The sequence below is a fragment of the Neofelis nebulosa genome, chromosome 12, assembly GCF_028018385.1.
Source record: "Neofelis nebulosa isolate mNeoNeb1 chromosome 12, mNeoNeb1.pri, whole genome shotgun sequence".
NCBI lineage: Eukaryota > Metazoa > Chordata > Mammalia > Carnivora > Felidae > Neofelis > Neofelis nebulosa.
In genome coordinates, this window is record NC_080793.1 from 95,094,999 (window position 1) to 95,113,269 (window position 18,271).

Genomic DNA, 18,271 nt, shown 5'->3' on the forward strand with positions numbered 1-18,271 from the left:
CCAGGTTGTGACCTAGTTTGGCAAATGCTGCGTGGGTGCTTGAATAAAATGTGTACCTTCCTCTTTTGGGGTGAAGCGTTCTATAATTGCTGATTGTCTCAAATCGTGGTATTGAGTACACGGGAGCGAGGGGAAGGGTCCCGGTTGTTGTTTCCTGGTTGTCTCGCTCTGGTTGTTTCCTGGTTGAGTCCCAGAGTAGCACCTCCGCCCAACCGCGTTTCCCGAGACGACTCTGAGCTCCACGGTCTTTACATCACTTCAACATGGCCGCCTGCACGCCTGGGCGCCTAATGGGCGCCGCCATGTTGGCGCGGGCCAGCCATTTGGAGGGAGCCGCTTTTAGCGGCGAGCCATGTTAAGTACTCGCGAGCTAGGGCCAAGAAACCGCTGCTGGGCATGCGCACACCCAGGCGGCCCCGTGAGGAATCCCGCAGAGAGTGGGGCTGAGCGAGAGGGCAAGTCGGCCAGATTTAGTCGCCACCTGAGGTAAACGGCCACTGTTTTGAGAGGGCGTGGGTGAGGGGTAGGTGAGTGCTGCGATGGGAGCGTCGGGAGATGAGTGGCGAAGCGTCGCTGAGGTCCGTGGTTAGCAATCCGGCCACTGACGGGGGCGGGCAGTGGATGCAGTAATGGGGTCGATGGGGTCTTGACTGTGGATCCGCGGGGAGGGATGGGGTCGGTGGGGTCTGGAAGGTGGATCCGTGAAGGAGAGATGGGGTCGGGGTCGGGGGATCTCTGAGGGTGGATCCGTGAGGGAGAGATGGGGTCGGGGGGATCTCTGAGGGTGGAACCGGGGAGAGATGGGCACGGTGGGGTCCTGAAGGTGGATCCGTGAGGGAGAGATCGAGATGGTGGGATCTCTAACGGTGGATCTGCGGGGAGGCATGGGGTCGTGGGGTCAGGAGAGGTGGGTAGCTGTTGAGAATGAGGAATGAGGGATATGAGGGGTGAGAGATTGAGATCTTAATTGATCTTGTCTTTTAAGCTTATCAGTTTGTTACTATTTATTTTTTTAAGTTTATTTAATTTTTTGATAAGAGTGTGTGAGTGAGCGAGGGGAAGAGAGAGAGGGAGAGTATCCCACTCAGGCTCTGCACTGTCAGCTTGGAGCCAGAAGCAGACCTTCAGCTCACCCAAAGCGAGGCTGGAACTCAGAACTCAGACCCCAAGTTGGATGCTTAACCAGCCGAACCCCCCCAGGCGCCATATTTTTTTCTCCTTTCTTTCTTTCTTTCTTTCCTTCCTTCCTTCCTTCCTTTCCTCCCTTCCTTCCTCCCTCCCTCCCTTCCTTCCTTCCTTCCTTCCTTCCTTCCTTCCTTCCTTCCTTCCTTCCTCCTTCCTTCCTTTCCTTCCTCCCTTCCTTCCTTCCTTCCTCCTTCCTTCCTTTCCTTCCTCCCTCCCTTCCTTCCTTCCTTCTTCCCTTCCTTCCTTCCTTCCTTCTTCCCTTCCTTCCTTCCTTCCTTTCCTCCCTTCCTTCCTTCTTTCCTTCCTTCCTTCCTTCCTTCCTTCCTTCCTTCCTCCCTCCCTCCTTCCTTTCCTTCCTTCCTTCCTTCCTTCCTTCCTTCCTTCCTTCCTTCCCTCCCTCCCTCCCTCCCTTCCTCCCTTCCTCCCTCCCTCCCTCCCTTCCCTCCCTCCCTCCCTCCCTTCCTCCCTTCCTTCCTCCCTTCCTTCCTCCCTTCCTTCCTTCTTCCCTTCCTTCCTTCCTTCCTTTCCTCCCTTCCTTCCTTCTTTCCTTCCTTCCTTCCTTCCTTCCTTCCTTCCTTCCTCCCTCCCTCCTTCCTTTCCTTCCTTCCTTCCTTCCTTCCTTCCTTCCTTCCTTCCTTCCCTCCCTCCCTCCCTCCCTCCCTTCCTCCCTTCCTCCCTCCCTCCCTCCCTCCCTTCCCTCCCTCCCTCCCTCCCTTCCTCCCTTCCTTCCTTCCTCCCTTCCTTCCTCCCTTCCTTCCTTCTTCCCTTCCTTCCTTCCTTCCTTTCCTCCCTTCCTTCCTTCTTTCCTTCCTTCCTTCCTTCCTTCCTTCCTTCCTTCCTTCCCTCCCTTCCTTCCTTCCTTCTTCCCTTCCTTCCTTCCTTCCTTCTTCCCTTCCTTCCTTCCTTCCTTCCTCCCTCCCTTCCTTCTTTCCTTCCTTCCTTCCTTCCTTCCTTCCTTCCTTCCTTCCTCCCTTCCTCCTTCCTTCCTTCCTTCCTTCCTTCCTTCCTTCCTTCCTTCCTCCCTCCCTTCCTTCCTCCTTCCTTCCTTTCCTTCCTCCCTCCCTTCCTTCCTTCCTCCTTCCTTCCTTTCCTTCCTCCCTTCCTTCCTTCCTTCCTCCTTCCTTCCTTTCCTTCCTCCCTCCCTTCCTTCCTTCCTTCTTCCCTTCCTTCCTTCCTTCCTTCCTTCTTCCCTTCCTTTCCTCCCTTCCTTCCTTCTTTCCTTCCTTCCTTCCTTCCTTCCTTCCTCCCTCCCTCCCTCCCTCCCTCCCTCCTTCCTTTCCTTCCTTCCTTCCTTCCTTCCTTCCTTCCTTCCTTCCTTCCTTCCCTCCCTCCCTCCCTCCCTTCCTCCCTTCCCTCCCTCCCTCCCTCCCTTCCCTCCCTCCCTCCCTCCCTTCCTCCCTTCCTTCCTTCCTTCCTTCTTTCCTTCCTTCCTTCCTTCTTCCCTTCCTTCCTTCCTTCCTTTCCTCCCTTCCTTCCTTCTTTCCTTCCTTCCTTCTTCCTTCCTTCCTTCCTTCCTTCCTTCCTTCCTTCCTTCCCTCCCTTCCTTCCTTCCTTCTTCCCTTCCTTCCTTCTTCCCTTCCTTCCTTCCTTCCTTCCTTCCTCCCTCCCTTCCTTCTTTCCTTCCTTCCTTCCTTCCTTCCTCCCTTCCTCCTTCCTTCCCTTCCTTCCTTCCTTCCTTCCTTCCTTCCTTCCTTCCTTCCTTCCTTTCCTTATTTATTTTAAGAGAAAGAGAGAGAGCATGAGCAGGGAAGGAGCAGAGAGAGAGGGAGACTGAATCCCAAGCAGGCTCCTGTCAGCACAGTACCATACCAGTCTTGATCCCAGGAAGCATGAGATCATGACCTGAGCAGAAGTCAAGAGTCAGCGGGGTTGGGGGTGGGGGGGGGGATGGTCTAAATGGGTCAGGGGCATTAAGGAATCTACTCCTGATATCATTGTTGCATCATATGCTAACTAACTTGGATGTAAATTAAACAATAAATAAATAAATAAATAAATAAATAAGTCAGAAGCTCAACCAACTGAGCCACCCAGGTGCCCCATTTTTTTTCTGTTTCATACTTTCTACTTTCATTGTAGTGATTAAGTTTCTGTTCATTGTTTCCATTCTACACCCCCATATAACTTACGTTTTTTCTTATGTTTTAATTAGAAATGTTTTATCATAGAATATTATCAATTTTACCTTTAATGGCCTCATCCCATCACCACTCTTGTCCTTTTTTATAATCATATCTCTTGCAAAAATTATTGCTGAACAGTATTTTTCTTTGGGAGATCTCATCTGATTCAATTTACATTATTTGGAATACTTTTTAAAGTATTTTCGCCAGATAGAGATACTCTGCAAGTACTTTTATTTCTGAAAATGTCTTTCTCTAGCCTTCACAGAGAAATGGCCTTTTAAAGATTTTTTTTTTTTAAGTTTATTTATTTATTTTGAGAGAGAGAGAGCAGGGGAAGGGCAGAGAGAGGGAGAGAGAGAGAATTCCAAGCAGGCTATGCACCATTAGTACGGAGCCCAACATGGAGCTTGAACTCACGAACCATGAGATCATGACCTGAGCCAAAACCAAGAATTGGGCACTTAACCGACTGAGCCACCCAAGTGCCCCAGAAAAGGCCTTTTAGATACATTTCTGATATCATTTAATTTACTGCAGATGAGGCATCTTGATTTTCTGAAAATTTTCTCTGTAAATAATCTGTTATTTCACATGTGCTTTGGATTTATGTGTTTTTGATTATCTTTAAAATTCAAGAATATCCCCAGATTTGATCATTGATTGGGTTCCTTCCTCTGTGTGTGTGTGCGTGTGCGTGTACGTGTGTGTGGGTAAGTTTGTGGGGAAGGCTAATGGTACAGGCCTAGTAGTGGTGTGAGTGGTGGGAAGCGTGCTTGGGTACCTGGTGCCAGTGCAGGTGCATCTGGGATTGGGACTCTTGGGATGATTGATGAAGATGCATGGTGGGTGGTGATGAAAGTGTGGAGGCCGGCAATGGGGGCATGTGATATTGTGATATAATAAGAAATAAGTATTTTAGTCTTAGTCCATGGTTCCCAGCACATAGCTCCTAAAACCTTTGTCATTTCCTAAATGATAAGAGCCACAGGGCACCTTTTATTCCTGACTCCAGAAATTGCTCCAGAGAGATGAAGGTGAAATGGATGTTGTCATCATTCATAATAAATTCTTTTGAGCCACAGCTGAGTTTACGTTAATGAAGTAATTTTTCTAAAGTCTCTCCATAACCACTCGAGGAGGGCTGGTTGCCAGGGGAGCGAACCATGTGATTAGAGCGTTGGAACTTGAAACCCATGCCCCGAATGGAGGTTGAGTCAGTCACCAATGGCCAGTTATTTAATTAATCATCTGTACATAATGAAGCGTCCATAAAACCTCAAAAGGATGGAGTCTGGAGAGCTTCTGGATTGAACACATAGAGATGCTGGGAGAGTGCGGCACCCCTTCCCATATACCTCGCTCTATGCGTCTCATCCACCTGGTTGTTCCTGAGGTATGTCATTTTATAATCAATCGGTAATCCAATAAGTCAAATGTTATCCTGAGTTCTGTGAGCTGCTCTGGCAAATTAATGGAACCCGAGCTGGGGGTCCTGGGAACCTCTGATTTATAGCCAGTTAATAAGCACAAGTAACAGCCTGGGCTTATGATTGGCATTTGAAGTTGGGGCAGGGGGCACACATGAGACTGAGCCCTCAACCTGTTCGATCTGATGCTGACTCCAAGCAGATGATGCCAGAATTGAGTTAAATTGTAGGACATTCGGCTGGTGTTGCAGAATTGCTTAGTGTAGGGATTCCTTCCCCACCCCCGACCTTTTCCAACACACACACACACACACACACACACACACACACACACACACACACACACTTGATGACCAGAAGTATTGAGAATAGAGGAAAGACATATAAGAGGAATTTTTCCTTTGTGGGGCATGGAATTTACTGGTGGCAAGCCAGAACGATCAGGTTAGAGTGTTGGAGGCTCTGTGATCGGGGACTGTGGAATGAATGATTTGGGGTCTGTGAGCAGCAGGGTATGGGAACCAGTGATTCTGAGGTGTGAGTGATGGCTCTCGCAGGAGGTCGGTGTGCAGCTACGACAATGGAGCCACTCGTGGAGTGCGAGTGAGGAACTGGGGGTCGGGGTTGGTGCTGACTTACTTGAGGGGGCTGTGAAGTCAGATGACATCTGGTACAGTGATTGCAGTCTACGTGGATTACTGATAGTGTAATCATATCAGTAACTAATTTTAGTGAGTATTTATATGCCACACCTGTCTGAGTGCTTTTCAAGTATTGTAAGTTTGTTTATCTAAAAAGTATGAAGATGGGGAAACAGATTGAAGTGAGTTCTCTAGGTTGTCATGCTAGAAGATGGAAGAACTGAGATTCAAACATACGTTGATTTGGCTCCAAATTCTCGTTCCCCTGTGCCACCCGTCCCACACCGTATGAGGCTCTTGGGAGGACAGCTGAGTGGCTGTCACCATGTGGCACTGTCTCTGCAGGATCTCATTGTGTTTCCACAGATCCCTGGTATCAGAGCACATAGTGAGCCTTCAGAATCTCTTTTTCAGACTCCAGTCCACCTTGGCCCAATATTTGCTGGCAGAGTTTAGACATGAAAAGTATATTTAATAGGAATACTTTTATTTTTATTTATTTATTTTTAAAAATTTTTTTTTTCAACGTTTTAAATTTATTTTTGGGACAGAGAGAGACAGAGCATGAACGGGGGAGGGGCAGAGAGAGAGGGACACACAGAATCGGAAACAGGCTCCAGGCTCCGAGCCATCAGCCCAGAGCCTGACGCGGGGCTCGAACTCACGGACCGCGAGATCGTGACCTGGCTGAAGTCGGACGCTTAACCGACTGCGCCACCCAGGCGCCCTAATAGGAATACTTTTAATATAAAAGTTCAAAGCAAAAATTAATTTTAAAAGTCTATCATGAAAAAATATTGGGGAGGATAGGTCTAGGGTCAAAGGGACACAATGACCAATGTGTGTGTCTTGATTAGAACCTGCTTCCAGGGGCGCCTGGGTGGCTCAGTTGACTGTCTGCCTCTTGATTTCAGCTTAGGTCACGATCTCACAGTTCGTGGGAGCGAGCCCTGCATTGGGCTCTGTGCTGACAGCAGCGAGCCTGCTTGGGATTTTCTCTACCTCTCCTCTCTCTCTCTCTCTCTCTCTCTCTCTCTCTCTCTCTGCCCCTTCCCGCTCACTATCTCTCTCAAAAATAAACATTTATTTTTATTTATTAAAAACAATTTTTTAATGTTTATTTTTGAGAGAGAGAAAGAGACAAAGACAAAGCATGAGTGAGGAAGGGGCAGAAAGAGAGGGAGACACAGAATCTGAAGCAGACTCCAGTCTCCAACCTGTCAGCACAGAGCCTGACACGGAGCTTGAACCCACAAATCGCGAGATTGTGACCTGAGCCTAAGTTGGAGGCTCAACCAACTGAGCCACCCAGGTGCCCCAAATAAACAAACATTAAAAAAAAAAAAGCTACTTTGTTTTATAAGAATATAAAAATTACCTATAATTTTACCACCACCCAAATAATATATCTGTTAACATGGTAGTATATTTCCTCCCAGACAATTTTCTTTCTTGTGTATGAATGCACTCATATATGTGTCCATGTGTGTATGTGTGCATGTGTATGTACACACATATTCTTCAGTGAAAATGAAACCATACTATTTGGTACATCTTTTTATTTTTACTTGGCCGTTTAACATATTTTTCTACTGTAATTTAATTTTATGTGTCTTTATGTTTTCAGGATGGTCCACAAATTATTTAAAGAGTCTATAGTTATTGGGTATCAGTATGTTCTAGCCTTTTAATTTTGTTGTTAGCCATGCTGTGGTGAAATTTCTGCTTTTCAATTTTTGTGCAGGGGTGCCTGGGTGGCTGAGTCAGCTGAGCATCCGATTTCGGCTCAGGTCATCATTTCACGTTTCATGAGTTCGAGCCCCATGTCAGGTTCTGTGCTGACAGCGCAGAGCCTGCTTGGGATCCTCTGTCTCCCTCTCTCTCTGCCCCTCCCCCACTCTCTCTCTCTTTCAAAAAATAAATAAACATTAAAAAAAATAAATTAAATTTCTGTGCAATTCAGGATGATTTTTTATGATGTAGTCCTGGAAATGAGTTTTTTGGGTCAGGTGCGTGGATGCTAAATGATGTATATGTCCATGTGTGGGACTCTGGCACACTTCCTTCTCTCATTGGTCACTCTGTTCATCTCTTCTCAGATCTCTGCCTCTTTCCCAGAAGAGCCAGAAATGACCAAGTCCCTGGTGAGTTCTTATTTGTTCATTTATTTATTTGTTGTTTTGTTTTCTAGTGGATTTTAGGAAGCATCTAATAACCCATATCGTAAGATGGACAAGTATAAATTAATAAAAACCAAGATCAGAGGGAAAAAAAGAAGTGACTAACAACTCCAAGTCAAGCTTGGAGTATAGATATATGTGAGTTGTGATTTTATACAGCTATGAACTTTGAACTGTGAGATTGTCTCTGGTCTCCGTGAAAGACATAGCTATAATGAAAATGAGATACTGGTTTATATTGTTGATAAGTAATTTATTTCATCTGTAGTAAAGATTGCCTGGTTCTTGATGCTTGAGAAAAATTCTGATGGCTCTTCAGATGAATGGAGACAGAACAGTGTCTTCAACAAGAACACTGTTAGAAATACACTGACAGGGTTTCCATCATTACAAAGCGGTGCTTCTCTCGCTGGCACGTGACTTCAGATTCTTATTTAATAAGGTTGGGATTCCAACAGGGTGTCATTGCTGCTTGTCCAAGGACTACCTTGTGAAACAAAGTTTTGAGGTTTTATCATGAATAGGTGTTGAATTTTGATTTTCTGCATCAGTTGACATGGTTGTGGAATTTTACTTCCTTAGCCTACTGCTATGATGGATTACATTGATTTTCACATACTGAGCCAGCCTTGGCAACCTTTGAATAAACCCCATTTGATCATGGCATATACTTTTTTTTTTTTTAATGTTTATTTATTTTTGAGAGAGAGACAGCGAGAGACAGGGCGAGCAGGGGAGGGGCAGAGATAAAGGGAGACACAGAATCTGAAGCAGGCCCCAGGCTCTGAGCAAGCTGTCAGCACAGAGTCTGACGTGGGCCTGGAATCCACAAACTGCGAGATCATGACCTGAGCCAAAGTCAGACACTTAACCGACAGAGCCACCCAGGCACCCCGGCATATACTTCTTTTTATGTATTTTATTTGCTCATACTTTGTTGAGGACTTATATTAATGAGAAATATTGGTCTTTTTTTTATTTTATTTTATTTTATTACTACTGTGTATGAATGAAAGTTCCAGTTCCCCCCCTGCTTTTTCCCACACCATTGGAATGTGAACGGGCATCTTTGTTCAGCCAGGCAAGAGTGGGAGTCTAGGCCACTCCCTGGGTCTTTACTGGTGGGCGTGGGGTCAGGCCCAAAGTTTTTTGTTTCTTTGGGTTTTTAATCTGTTGTGTTTGGCTAGAGTATATTTTGCCTAAAATTTTTCTGCCTTCTAGGTTGCCCCTTTGCTGATCTTTTAGCTAGAGAGAGCAGACTTTTCTTTGAACTCTCTTTGTGTGCTCTTGGTGATTCTGGGTTGTAGAATGTTCTAGCACCTGTCAGGGCTGTATGAGGCAGTCTTCAGGAACTAATGTTGTGTAGTTCCTTGGTTCCTGAGGTCCCTAGCCAGTTTGTCTCTTATTTAGCCTTACAGAGTATTCTCAGATTGTTTATGGATGATGTCTAGGGTTTCTAGATGGGTGTAGTGGAATGAGGAGAGATGAGTGCATTTGTTCCCATCTTTCCAGGAGTGGAAGTCGTTCACTGATTTTTTTTTTTTTTTTTTTGAAGGAGGACTTATTTTATAGTAAGCATATTCTTATATATTTTTTCAATAATATTTATCTCTTCTTTGCATTTTAACTTAAAAAAAGATTTTTTTAATGTTTATTTATTTTTGAGAGACAGAGACCCAGTGCATGCAGGGGAGAGGCAGAGAGAGAGGGAGATACAGAATCCCAAGCAGGCTCCAAGCTCTGAGCTGTCAGCATGGAGCTCGACTTGGGCTCAGACCCATGAACCGTGAGATCATGACCTGAGCTGAAATCAAGAATCAGGTGCTCAACCAACTGAGCCATCCAGGTGCCCCATATCTCATTTTTTGTAAAAATGTCTATTCAGGTCCTCCATCCATTTTTAACCAGATTATTTGTGGGGGTTTTTTTTTGTGTGTTGAGTTGTATAAGTTCTTTGTATATTTCAGATATTAACCCCTTATTCAGTGTACCATTTGCACATATCTTTTCCTGTTCAGTAGGTTGCCTTTTCATTTTGCTGATTGTTTCTTTCACTATGTAGAAGTTTTTTTATTTTGACATAGCCCCAACAGTTTATTACTATTTTTGTTTCCTTTGGCTGAGGAGACATATCTAAAAACATGTCGCTAAATCTGATGTCAGAGAGGTTACTGCCTGTGTTCTCTTCTAGGATTTTGATGGTTTCCTGTCTCACATTTAGGTTTTTAATCCGTTTTGAATTTATTTTTGGGTATGGTGTAAGAAAGTGGTTCAGTTTCATTCTTTTACATGTAGCTGTCCTGTTTTCCCAACACCCATTTATTGAAGAGACTGGCTTTTCCCATGGTATATTCTTGCCTCCTTTGTTGTAGATTAATTGACCATGTAAAGCCTGGGTTTATTTCTGGGCCTCCTATTCCATTCCAGTGATCTATGTGTCTGTTTTTTGTGCTAGTACTATACTGTTTACATTACTGTAGCTTTGTAGTATCTCTTGAAATATTGGATGTGCTACCCCCAGCTTTGTTATTCGATTGCATTTGCTACTTGGGTTTTTTTGGTGGTTCCATAAAAATTTTAGTATTTTTCTAGTTCTGTAAAAAATACTATTGGCATTTTATAGGAATTATATTGGATCTATAGATTGCTTTGGGTAATATGGAATTTTAACAATATTAATTATTCCAATCCATAAGCATGGTATATCTTTCCATTTGTTTGTATTGTCTCTGGTTTCTTTCTTTCATTAATGCTTTATTGTTTTTCAGGGTACAGGTCTTTCATGTCTTTTCATTAAGTTTATCCCTAGGCTTTTAGTCTTTTTGATACAGTTGTAAATGGAATTGTTTTCTTAATTTCTTTCTGCTACTTTATATTAGTGTATGGAAACATAAGCAGTATCTTTTTTTTGTATGTTAATTTTGTATCTGCAACTTTACTGGATTCATTTATTATTTCTAATATTTTTTTGGTGGAGTTTTTAGGATTTTCTGTGTATGGTACCATGTCATCTGCAAATAATGACAGTTTTACTTCTTCCTTATCAACTTGGATGCCTTTTCTTTTTCCTTTCTGATTGCTGTGGCCTAGACTTCCAGTACTGTGTTGAATAGAAGTGATGAGAGTGGACATCCTTGTCTTGCCCCTGATCTTAGAGAAAAAGCTGTCAGTTTTTCACCATTGTATATGTTTGTTGTAGGTTTGTCATTTACGGCCTTTATTATGTTGAGCTATACTCCCTTTATTTTTAGTTATTTATTTTATTTTAGAGTGAGAGAGAGTGTGAGCAGGGGAGTGGAGGGGCAGAAGGAGAGATAGAGAATCTTAAGCAAGCTCCATGCTTAGCACAGAGCCCAGTGTGGGGCTCAGTCCCACAACCCTCGGATCATGACCTGAGCTGAAATCAAGATTCAGACTCTCAACTGACTGAGCCGCCCAGGTGCCCAGAAATATATTCCCTTTAAACCCGCTTTGTTGAAAGTCTTACTTTTATTTTTTTCATGAACAGGTATTAAATTTTGACAAATGCTTTTTCTGCATTTATTGAGATGACTACATGATTTTTATCTTTATTTTGTCAATGTGGTGTGTCATGTCGATTGATTTGTGGATATTAAATCATTCTTGTATCCCAGGAATAAACCTGGAAGAAATGGATAAATTCCTAGAAACATATAATCTTCTAAAACTGAATCAGGAAGAGATACAAAATCTAAACAGACCAGTTACTAGTAGTGAAATTGAATTGATAATGAAAAAAAAAAAACCCAACAGACAAAAGTCCAGGACCAGATGGCTTCACAGGTGAATTTTAGCAAACATTTATTTTATTTTTTAAGTGTTTGTTTATTTTTGAGAGAGTGCAAGTGGGGGAGGGGCAGAGAGAGGGGGACAGAGGATCTGAAGCCCGCTTTGCACTGACAGCCGTGAGACCTATGTGGGGCTCGAACTCACGACTGAGATCATGACCTGAGCTGAATGAAGTCAGATGCTCAATCGACTCATCCACCCAGGTGCTCCATCAAGTAAACACTTAAGGGAGAGTTGAAGGGGTGCCTGGGTGGCTCAGTAGCTTAAGCGCCTGACTCATATTTCTGCTCAGGTCATGATCTCACAGTTTGTGAGATAGAGCCCTGCATTGGGCTCTGTGCTTAGAGCTCAGAGCCTGCTTGGGATTTTCTCTCTCCCCTCTCTCTACCCCTTCCCCGTTTGCTTGCTCTCTCTCAAATAAATAAACTTAAAAAAAAAAGTAAAGGAGAGTTAAAGCTACTCTTGTCAAACTATTCCAAAACATAGAAGAAGAAGGAAAGCTTCCAAATACATTCTAAAAGGCCAGCATTACCCTGATACTAAAACCGGACAAAGACACTACAAAAAGTATAGACCAAGATCCCTGATGAAACATATACAAAAATTCTCAGCAAAATATTAGCAAACTACATTCAACAATACATTAAAAGGGGGTGCCTGGGTGGCTCAGTGGGTTAAATGTATGACTTTTGATTTTGGCTCAGGTAATGATCTCACAGTTTGTGAGTTTGAGCCCCGCATCTGGCTCTGCACTGATGGCACAGAACCTGCTTGGGATTTTTGTCTCCCTCTCTCTCTGTCCCTCTACTGTTTGCTCTCTAGCTCTCTCAAAATAAATAACAATAAATTTTTTTTTTAAACAATACATTAAAAGGATCATTCACCATGATCAAGTGGGATTTATTCAATCTTTGTTTTATCTTGAATGTTTAATCCATTTACATTTAAATGTTTATTTATTTTGAGAGAGTGAGAGCACCATTGGGGGAGTGGCAGAGAGAGGGGGAGAGGGAGAGAGAGGACCAACTGTGAGATCATGACCTGAGCCAAAATCAAGAGTCAGATGCTTAATCACCTGAGCCATTGAGGCTCCCAAGTCCATTTACATTTAATGTAATGGCTGATACACTTGCACTTATATATACTATCTTACTATTAATTTTATATTTGAACCATCTATTTAATATTATTTTTACATTCCTTTCTGAATCTTCTTTTAGATTACTCAAAATTTAATTTTTCCCTTTGTTAACTTGCTCATTGTATACATTCTTTTTTTACCCTAGATATTACAGTATTCATCTTTAAGTCGTTGTTATTTCTACCCCCTTCTCAATAATTCTGGGATACCAAATCATCTTAATTCCATTTACCACCTCTCATCTTTGCATTCTTATTTTCATGCATTTAAATTTGACATGTATTTTATTATTATTTTTTTAAATGTTTATTCCTTTTTGAGGGACAGAGAGAGACAGAGCATGAGCGAGGGAGGGACAGAGAGAGAGGGAGACACAGAATTCGAAGCAGGCTTCAGGCTCTGAGCTGTCAACACAGTGCTGGATGCGGGGCTTGAACTCACTGACCATGAGATCATGACCTGAGCTGAAGTCGGATGCTTAACTGACTGAGCCACCCAGGCGCCCTAGATTTGACATGTATTTTAAACATCACTAGACATTACTGTTACCATTTTTTATAGTCTTTGCAGTTTTATAAAGTTGGATTTGAGGAGCTTCTTGAATCTTTGGGCTAATGTTGTTCACTGATACCTCTCAAATATTGCCTCTGCCCCACATTCCCCCTCTGTCTTCTCAGACTACAATATGTTACTCCTTTTCACTGTGAATATTATGAATAATGCTACTATGAATTGTCATGTGCAAGTTTTATGTAGACAAATGTTTTCATTTCTATTGGGTATATACCTGGAAGTGGACCTTTTGGGTCATGTTATAACTCTGTGTTTAACTTTTTGAGAAATTGTGTTTTTCAAAGTGGTTATATCATTTTACATGTCTACTATCACTGTACAAGGGTTCCAATATTTCCACTTCTACACTAACCATTTATTATTATCTTTTTTTTTAATTGAAGCCATTCTCGTGGAAATATACCACTGATGACTAACAATATTAAATATCTTTTTTATTATAGTCATCTTAGTGAATTTGAAGGGGTATCTCTATGATTTGGATTTCTATATCCTTTATGACTAAAGGTACTGAGGATCTTTACATGTGGATCTTTTCCCATTTGTGGATCTTTAGAGAAATGTATATTCAGGTCCTTTATTCATTTTAATTGGATTATTTATGCTTTATTGAGTTACAGGAGCTCTTTATATTGTAGATACAGTTCGCTTACCAGACATATAATTTGCAAAAATTTTGTTCCAGTTTTTGGGTTGTCTTTTCACTTTCTTGATGATATCCTTTTAAGCACAAAGTTTTTATTTCTGATGAAGTCCTATTTATTTTTTTCTTTTTAACTTTTTTTAATGTTTACTCATTTTTGAGAGAGAGAGACAGACAGAGTATAAGTTGGGGTGCTGAGCTGTCAGCACAGAGCCTGACGGGGGGGCTTGAACTCATGAACTGCGAGATTATGACCTGAGCCGAAGTCACATGCTTAACTGACTGAGCCATCCACTTGCTCCTCTACTTTTTTCTTTAGTTGCTTGTGCTTTTGACTTTATATCCCAGGAATCATTGCCAAATCGAGCATCACAAGGATTTACCCTTTTAGCTAAAGTGTAAATTTGGCTAAATATAAGAACATTTAGGCCTTTGACCCATTTTGAGCTATTATTTTAAATATGGTATGAGGTAGGTGTCCAACTTCATTCTTTTATCCTTTTTTTCCCGGTTTTAAGTTGTTTTGACACCTGTGTTGAATATCAATTGACTATAAATATGACGGTTTATTTCTTGATTCTCATTTACATCCCATTGACCTATATGTCTCTCTTTATGCTAGTACCACACTGTTAAAAAAAAAAATGCCTATTTTAATTATCTTTTTTAAAGAAAGAAATGGACTTATTCAGTGAATTGGTAAGTGCAAAATGAACGGCAGAATATATTTTATCTTTTAAATGAAGTTTTAATGACATATGGCATAGAAAAGAATGCACAAATCATAAAGTTTTATGAATTTCCACAGCATACCAAAAAAACATGACCAAAACAACCCAGAATATTATCAGTACTACAGAAAGAACGGCATGATTTATTTATTTATTTATTTATTTATGTTACTTTAATATAATTTATTATCAAATTGGCTAACATACAGTGTGTAAAGTGTGCTCTTTGCTTTGGGGGTAGATTCTGTGGTTACATATTTTTTTAATGCTTATTTTCGAGAGGGAGAGAGAGTGAGAGCATGGGGGTGGTGGGTGGGCAGAGAGCGAGGGAGACACAGAAACCGAAGCAGGCTCCAGGTTCTGAGCTGTCAGCACAGAGCCCGATGTGGGGCTCAAACTCACGAACCACAAGATTATGACCTGAGCCAAAGTCGGAGGCTTAATCTTGACTGAGTCACCCAGGCACCAGCATGATATTTTTAATGAGATTTATTTTCCCTCAAATAATGATATAAAATACAGGTGTTTAGTGAGAACTTTATATGTTGTAGCATGATGCAAATTATTAAAAGTAAGTTCCTAAATACCTTGTTTCCATTCTTCACATTGAATAGGAATATGTTTTTACAGGGGTCAGTGTCATTCAAGGATGTAATGGTAGACTTCAGCAGGGAGGAGTGGCAACGATTGGACCTTGCTCAGAAAAGCCTGTACAGGGATGTGATGCTGGAAAACTATTTCAACTTGATCTCAGTGGGTAAGCACAGCTCCCCTGGGGATAAGGCTGTACCTATTTGAGTATATTTGCATTCTCAGTGGAATTTTTTAAATCTGTGGAATTTCTGTGATATGTGGGAATTCTAAAGGCTGCAGGTCTGGGAGGGGCCAACATGGTGAAGTAGGGGGAATCCATACTTCCTGCATCTCTCAAACAAGGAAGTGTGGAAACCAAAGGACTTTGAACACCAGAACCTGGGAGGAAAAGAGACTGAATCTACTAGGATGAAAATGGGAAAGATGGAAAAAAGATAGGTGGGTAACTGTGAACTGGGGGAGATAAAAAAAAAGGCTGCGTGGACATGGAGGGGAGGGACCCCCTTCTGCGGAGAGACAAAACGAAGAGATCAGTGGCTAGGGAAGTGTAGGACAGTATCTGGACAGGAGAAAGACCTCGGGCTGAGACTGGGAGGGATCCAGTCTCTAACTGCGGGGCTTTCTTTGAACTGGGGCCGGCTCCCTGTTCACGCACCTAGGGAGGAGGGGAGCCAGGCCTGGGTGCGGGTCAGGGGCTCAGCCCGCAGCTGGAGAAAGTGGTTCCCTCCCTGGAGAGCTGCGCGATAGTACAGAACCTGCCTGCGTCTGCTACCCCTGGGCACAGTGGCTAGGCTGAGGGCGCAGTCTGCAGGAGGAAAAGGCCGCCGTTTGCCTGAAGTGCTGTGGAAAAGACAAAGACTGCCTGCGTGCGCCACCCTGGGGGCTCATGGTGAGGGCAGTGGCTGTGTGCGCAGTAGGAGAAGGTGGTCCTCCCTGAAGTGGCTGTGGCACAGACAAAGCCAGAGGGGACCACATATTGCGGCACTGAGAGGCACTTCCCCAGTGCCAGAGTGCACAGAGCGGGACTTTGAATCCTAGCCAAGCGCAGGGTCAGGGGAGTTGGCAGAGTGAGAAGGACCTTCTTGTCTGTGTCCGTGGCACAGTGAGGGTGACTCAAACTGAGTCCACCAGGTCCAGCTCCGTAGAGAAGAGACTGGGGGATCACCCATTTCCTCCCCCACTCCCCACCACCACCAAGGCAGGGACTCAGGGATCACTCCTGGGCCCATAGTGGAGGTGGATCCAGAAAACGCCAAACCACGCTCCTTTGCACTGGGTAACTGCTATCCACCAGAGGGGCACAGACCCTGTGGACAGCTACCCTGACAAGCGATGCAGCATTGCCTGGATTAACTAGGTCAATTCTGGATATATAGATAATTCTTCCCTCCCCCTCTCCATTTCTCCTCCTTATCTCTTCCCTCCCAATAACTCTGGTTATTGGTCTGTCTAAACAGACATATTTAATCCATTGTCTTGATACATGTTCTACACCTCCTTCTTTACAGTCCTTTCTCTCTCTCTGAAATAATTAAGCCATATAATTTCTCTGGGTAACTTTATCTTCATTTCATTTTCCCCGCCTCCTTTTTTTTCCTTTCTCTCTCTCTGGATTAAGCCTTTTAGTCTCTCTGCCTAATCAATGTTTATTTTTTCTTCCCCCTCCCCCCCCCCCACTCCACCCCACTCCTGTCATTTCTGTCCTTGTATGTGCTCTTCCATCAGCACTGCCTCCACCCTCTTCTTTTCTTGTAGTCTGTTTTTTTGTTTTTTGTTTTGTTTTTAGTCTTTAGATTTTTGTTTGTTTATGTTATTTGTGTGTTTGGTGTTTTTGTCTCCTGTTTGTCTCTCTGTTTTCCTTTACAGGGCTACTCCAAGGAATAAATCAAAGCACATCTGGTGGAGGGTCCAAAATTTTATTACGAGTAGGGTAATAAAATAACCGAAGTCACAAAAACAGAGAGCAAGTAACAATCCCTTAAAAAACACCTCCTGAAGGGCCCGGCTCTGGACAGTATATATGAGCCTCCTTTAATATAGCGGTGTTTGCAGGTACAGAGCACACAACAAGCTTTTAAAATGCATAAGGGACAGAAAACTAGCCAAAATGATGAAATGGAAGAATTCTCCTCAAAAGAAATTCCAGGAAGTAGCGACAGCTAACGAATTGATCAAAACCGATTCAAGCAATATAACTGAACAAGAATTTAGAATAATAGTCATAAAATTAATCACTGGGCTTGAAAAAAGCATAGAGGACATTAGAGAATCTATTGCTACAGAGATCAAGGGACTAAAAAATAGTCACGATGAATTTAAAAAAAAAATGCTATAATTGAGGTGCAAAATAAAACGGAGGCGACCACAGCGCGGAGTGACAAGGCAGAGGGGAGAATAGGTGAATTAGAAAATAAAATTATGGAAAAAGAAGAAGCTGAGAAAAAGATAAAAATCCAGGAGTACAAGAGGAGAATTAGAGAACTAAGTGATGCGATCAAGCAGAACAATATCTGTATCATAGGAATTCCAGAAGAGAGAAAGGGGCTGAAAGTGTACTTGAACAAATCATAGCTGAGAACTTCCCAGATCTGGGGAAGGAAACAGGCATTGAAATCCAAGAGGCACAGAGAACTCCTTTCAGACATAACTTGGATCGATCTTCTGCATGACATTCCCTACTGAAACTGGCAAAATACAAGGATAAAGAGAGAATTCTGAAAGCAGCTAGGGATAAACGGGCCTTAACATACAAAGGTAGACACATAAGGGTAGTAGCAGACCTATCTACTGAAACTTGGCAGGCCAGAAAGGAAGGGCAGGAAATCTTCAATGTGATGAACAGGAAAAATATGCAGCTGAGAATCCTTTACCCAGCAGGTCTGTCCTTCAGAATAGAAGGAGAGATAAAGGTTTTCCCAAACAAACAAAAACTGAAGGAATTCATCACCACTAAACCAGCCCTACAAGAGATCCTAAGGGGGACCCTGTAAGTGAAATGTTACAAGGACCACAAAGTACCAGAGACACCACTACAAGCATGAAACCTACAGACATCACAATGACTCTAAACCCATATCTTTCAGTAATAACACTGAATGTAAATGGACTAAATGCTCCAACCAAAAGATATAGGGTATCAGAATGGATAAAAAAACAAGACCCATCTATTTGCTGTCTACAAGAGACGCATTTTAGACCTGAGGACACCTTCAGATTGAAA

General features: G+C 42.8%; 1 protein-coding gene across 4 annotated transcripts in view; it reads left to right on the forward strand.

Moving 5' to 3' along the window:
* Nucleotides 1–285: 285 nt before the first annotated feature.
* ZNF484 (zinc finger protein 484) overlaps nucleotides 286–18,271 on the forward strand; it is a 40,386-nt gene continuing 22,400 nt past the window's right edge. Inside the window, exons 1-3 of one of the 4 annotated variants that reach the window (XM_058695997.1) lie at nucleotides 286–486; nucleotides 7,479–7,523; nucleotides 15,072–15,214. In XM_058695997.1, the coding sequence (XP_058551980.1) occupies nucleotides 15,076–15,214 (139 nt within the window). In that variant the 5' untranslated portion in view covers nucleotides 286–486; nucleotides 7,479–7,523; nucleotides 15,072–15,075. The other 3 variants (XM_058695995.1, XM_058695994.1, XM_058695998.1) reach the window with 3 other exon arrangements.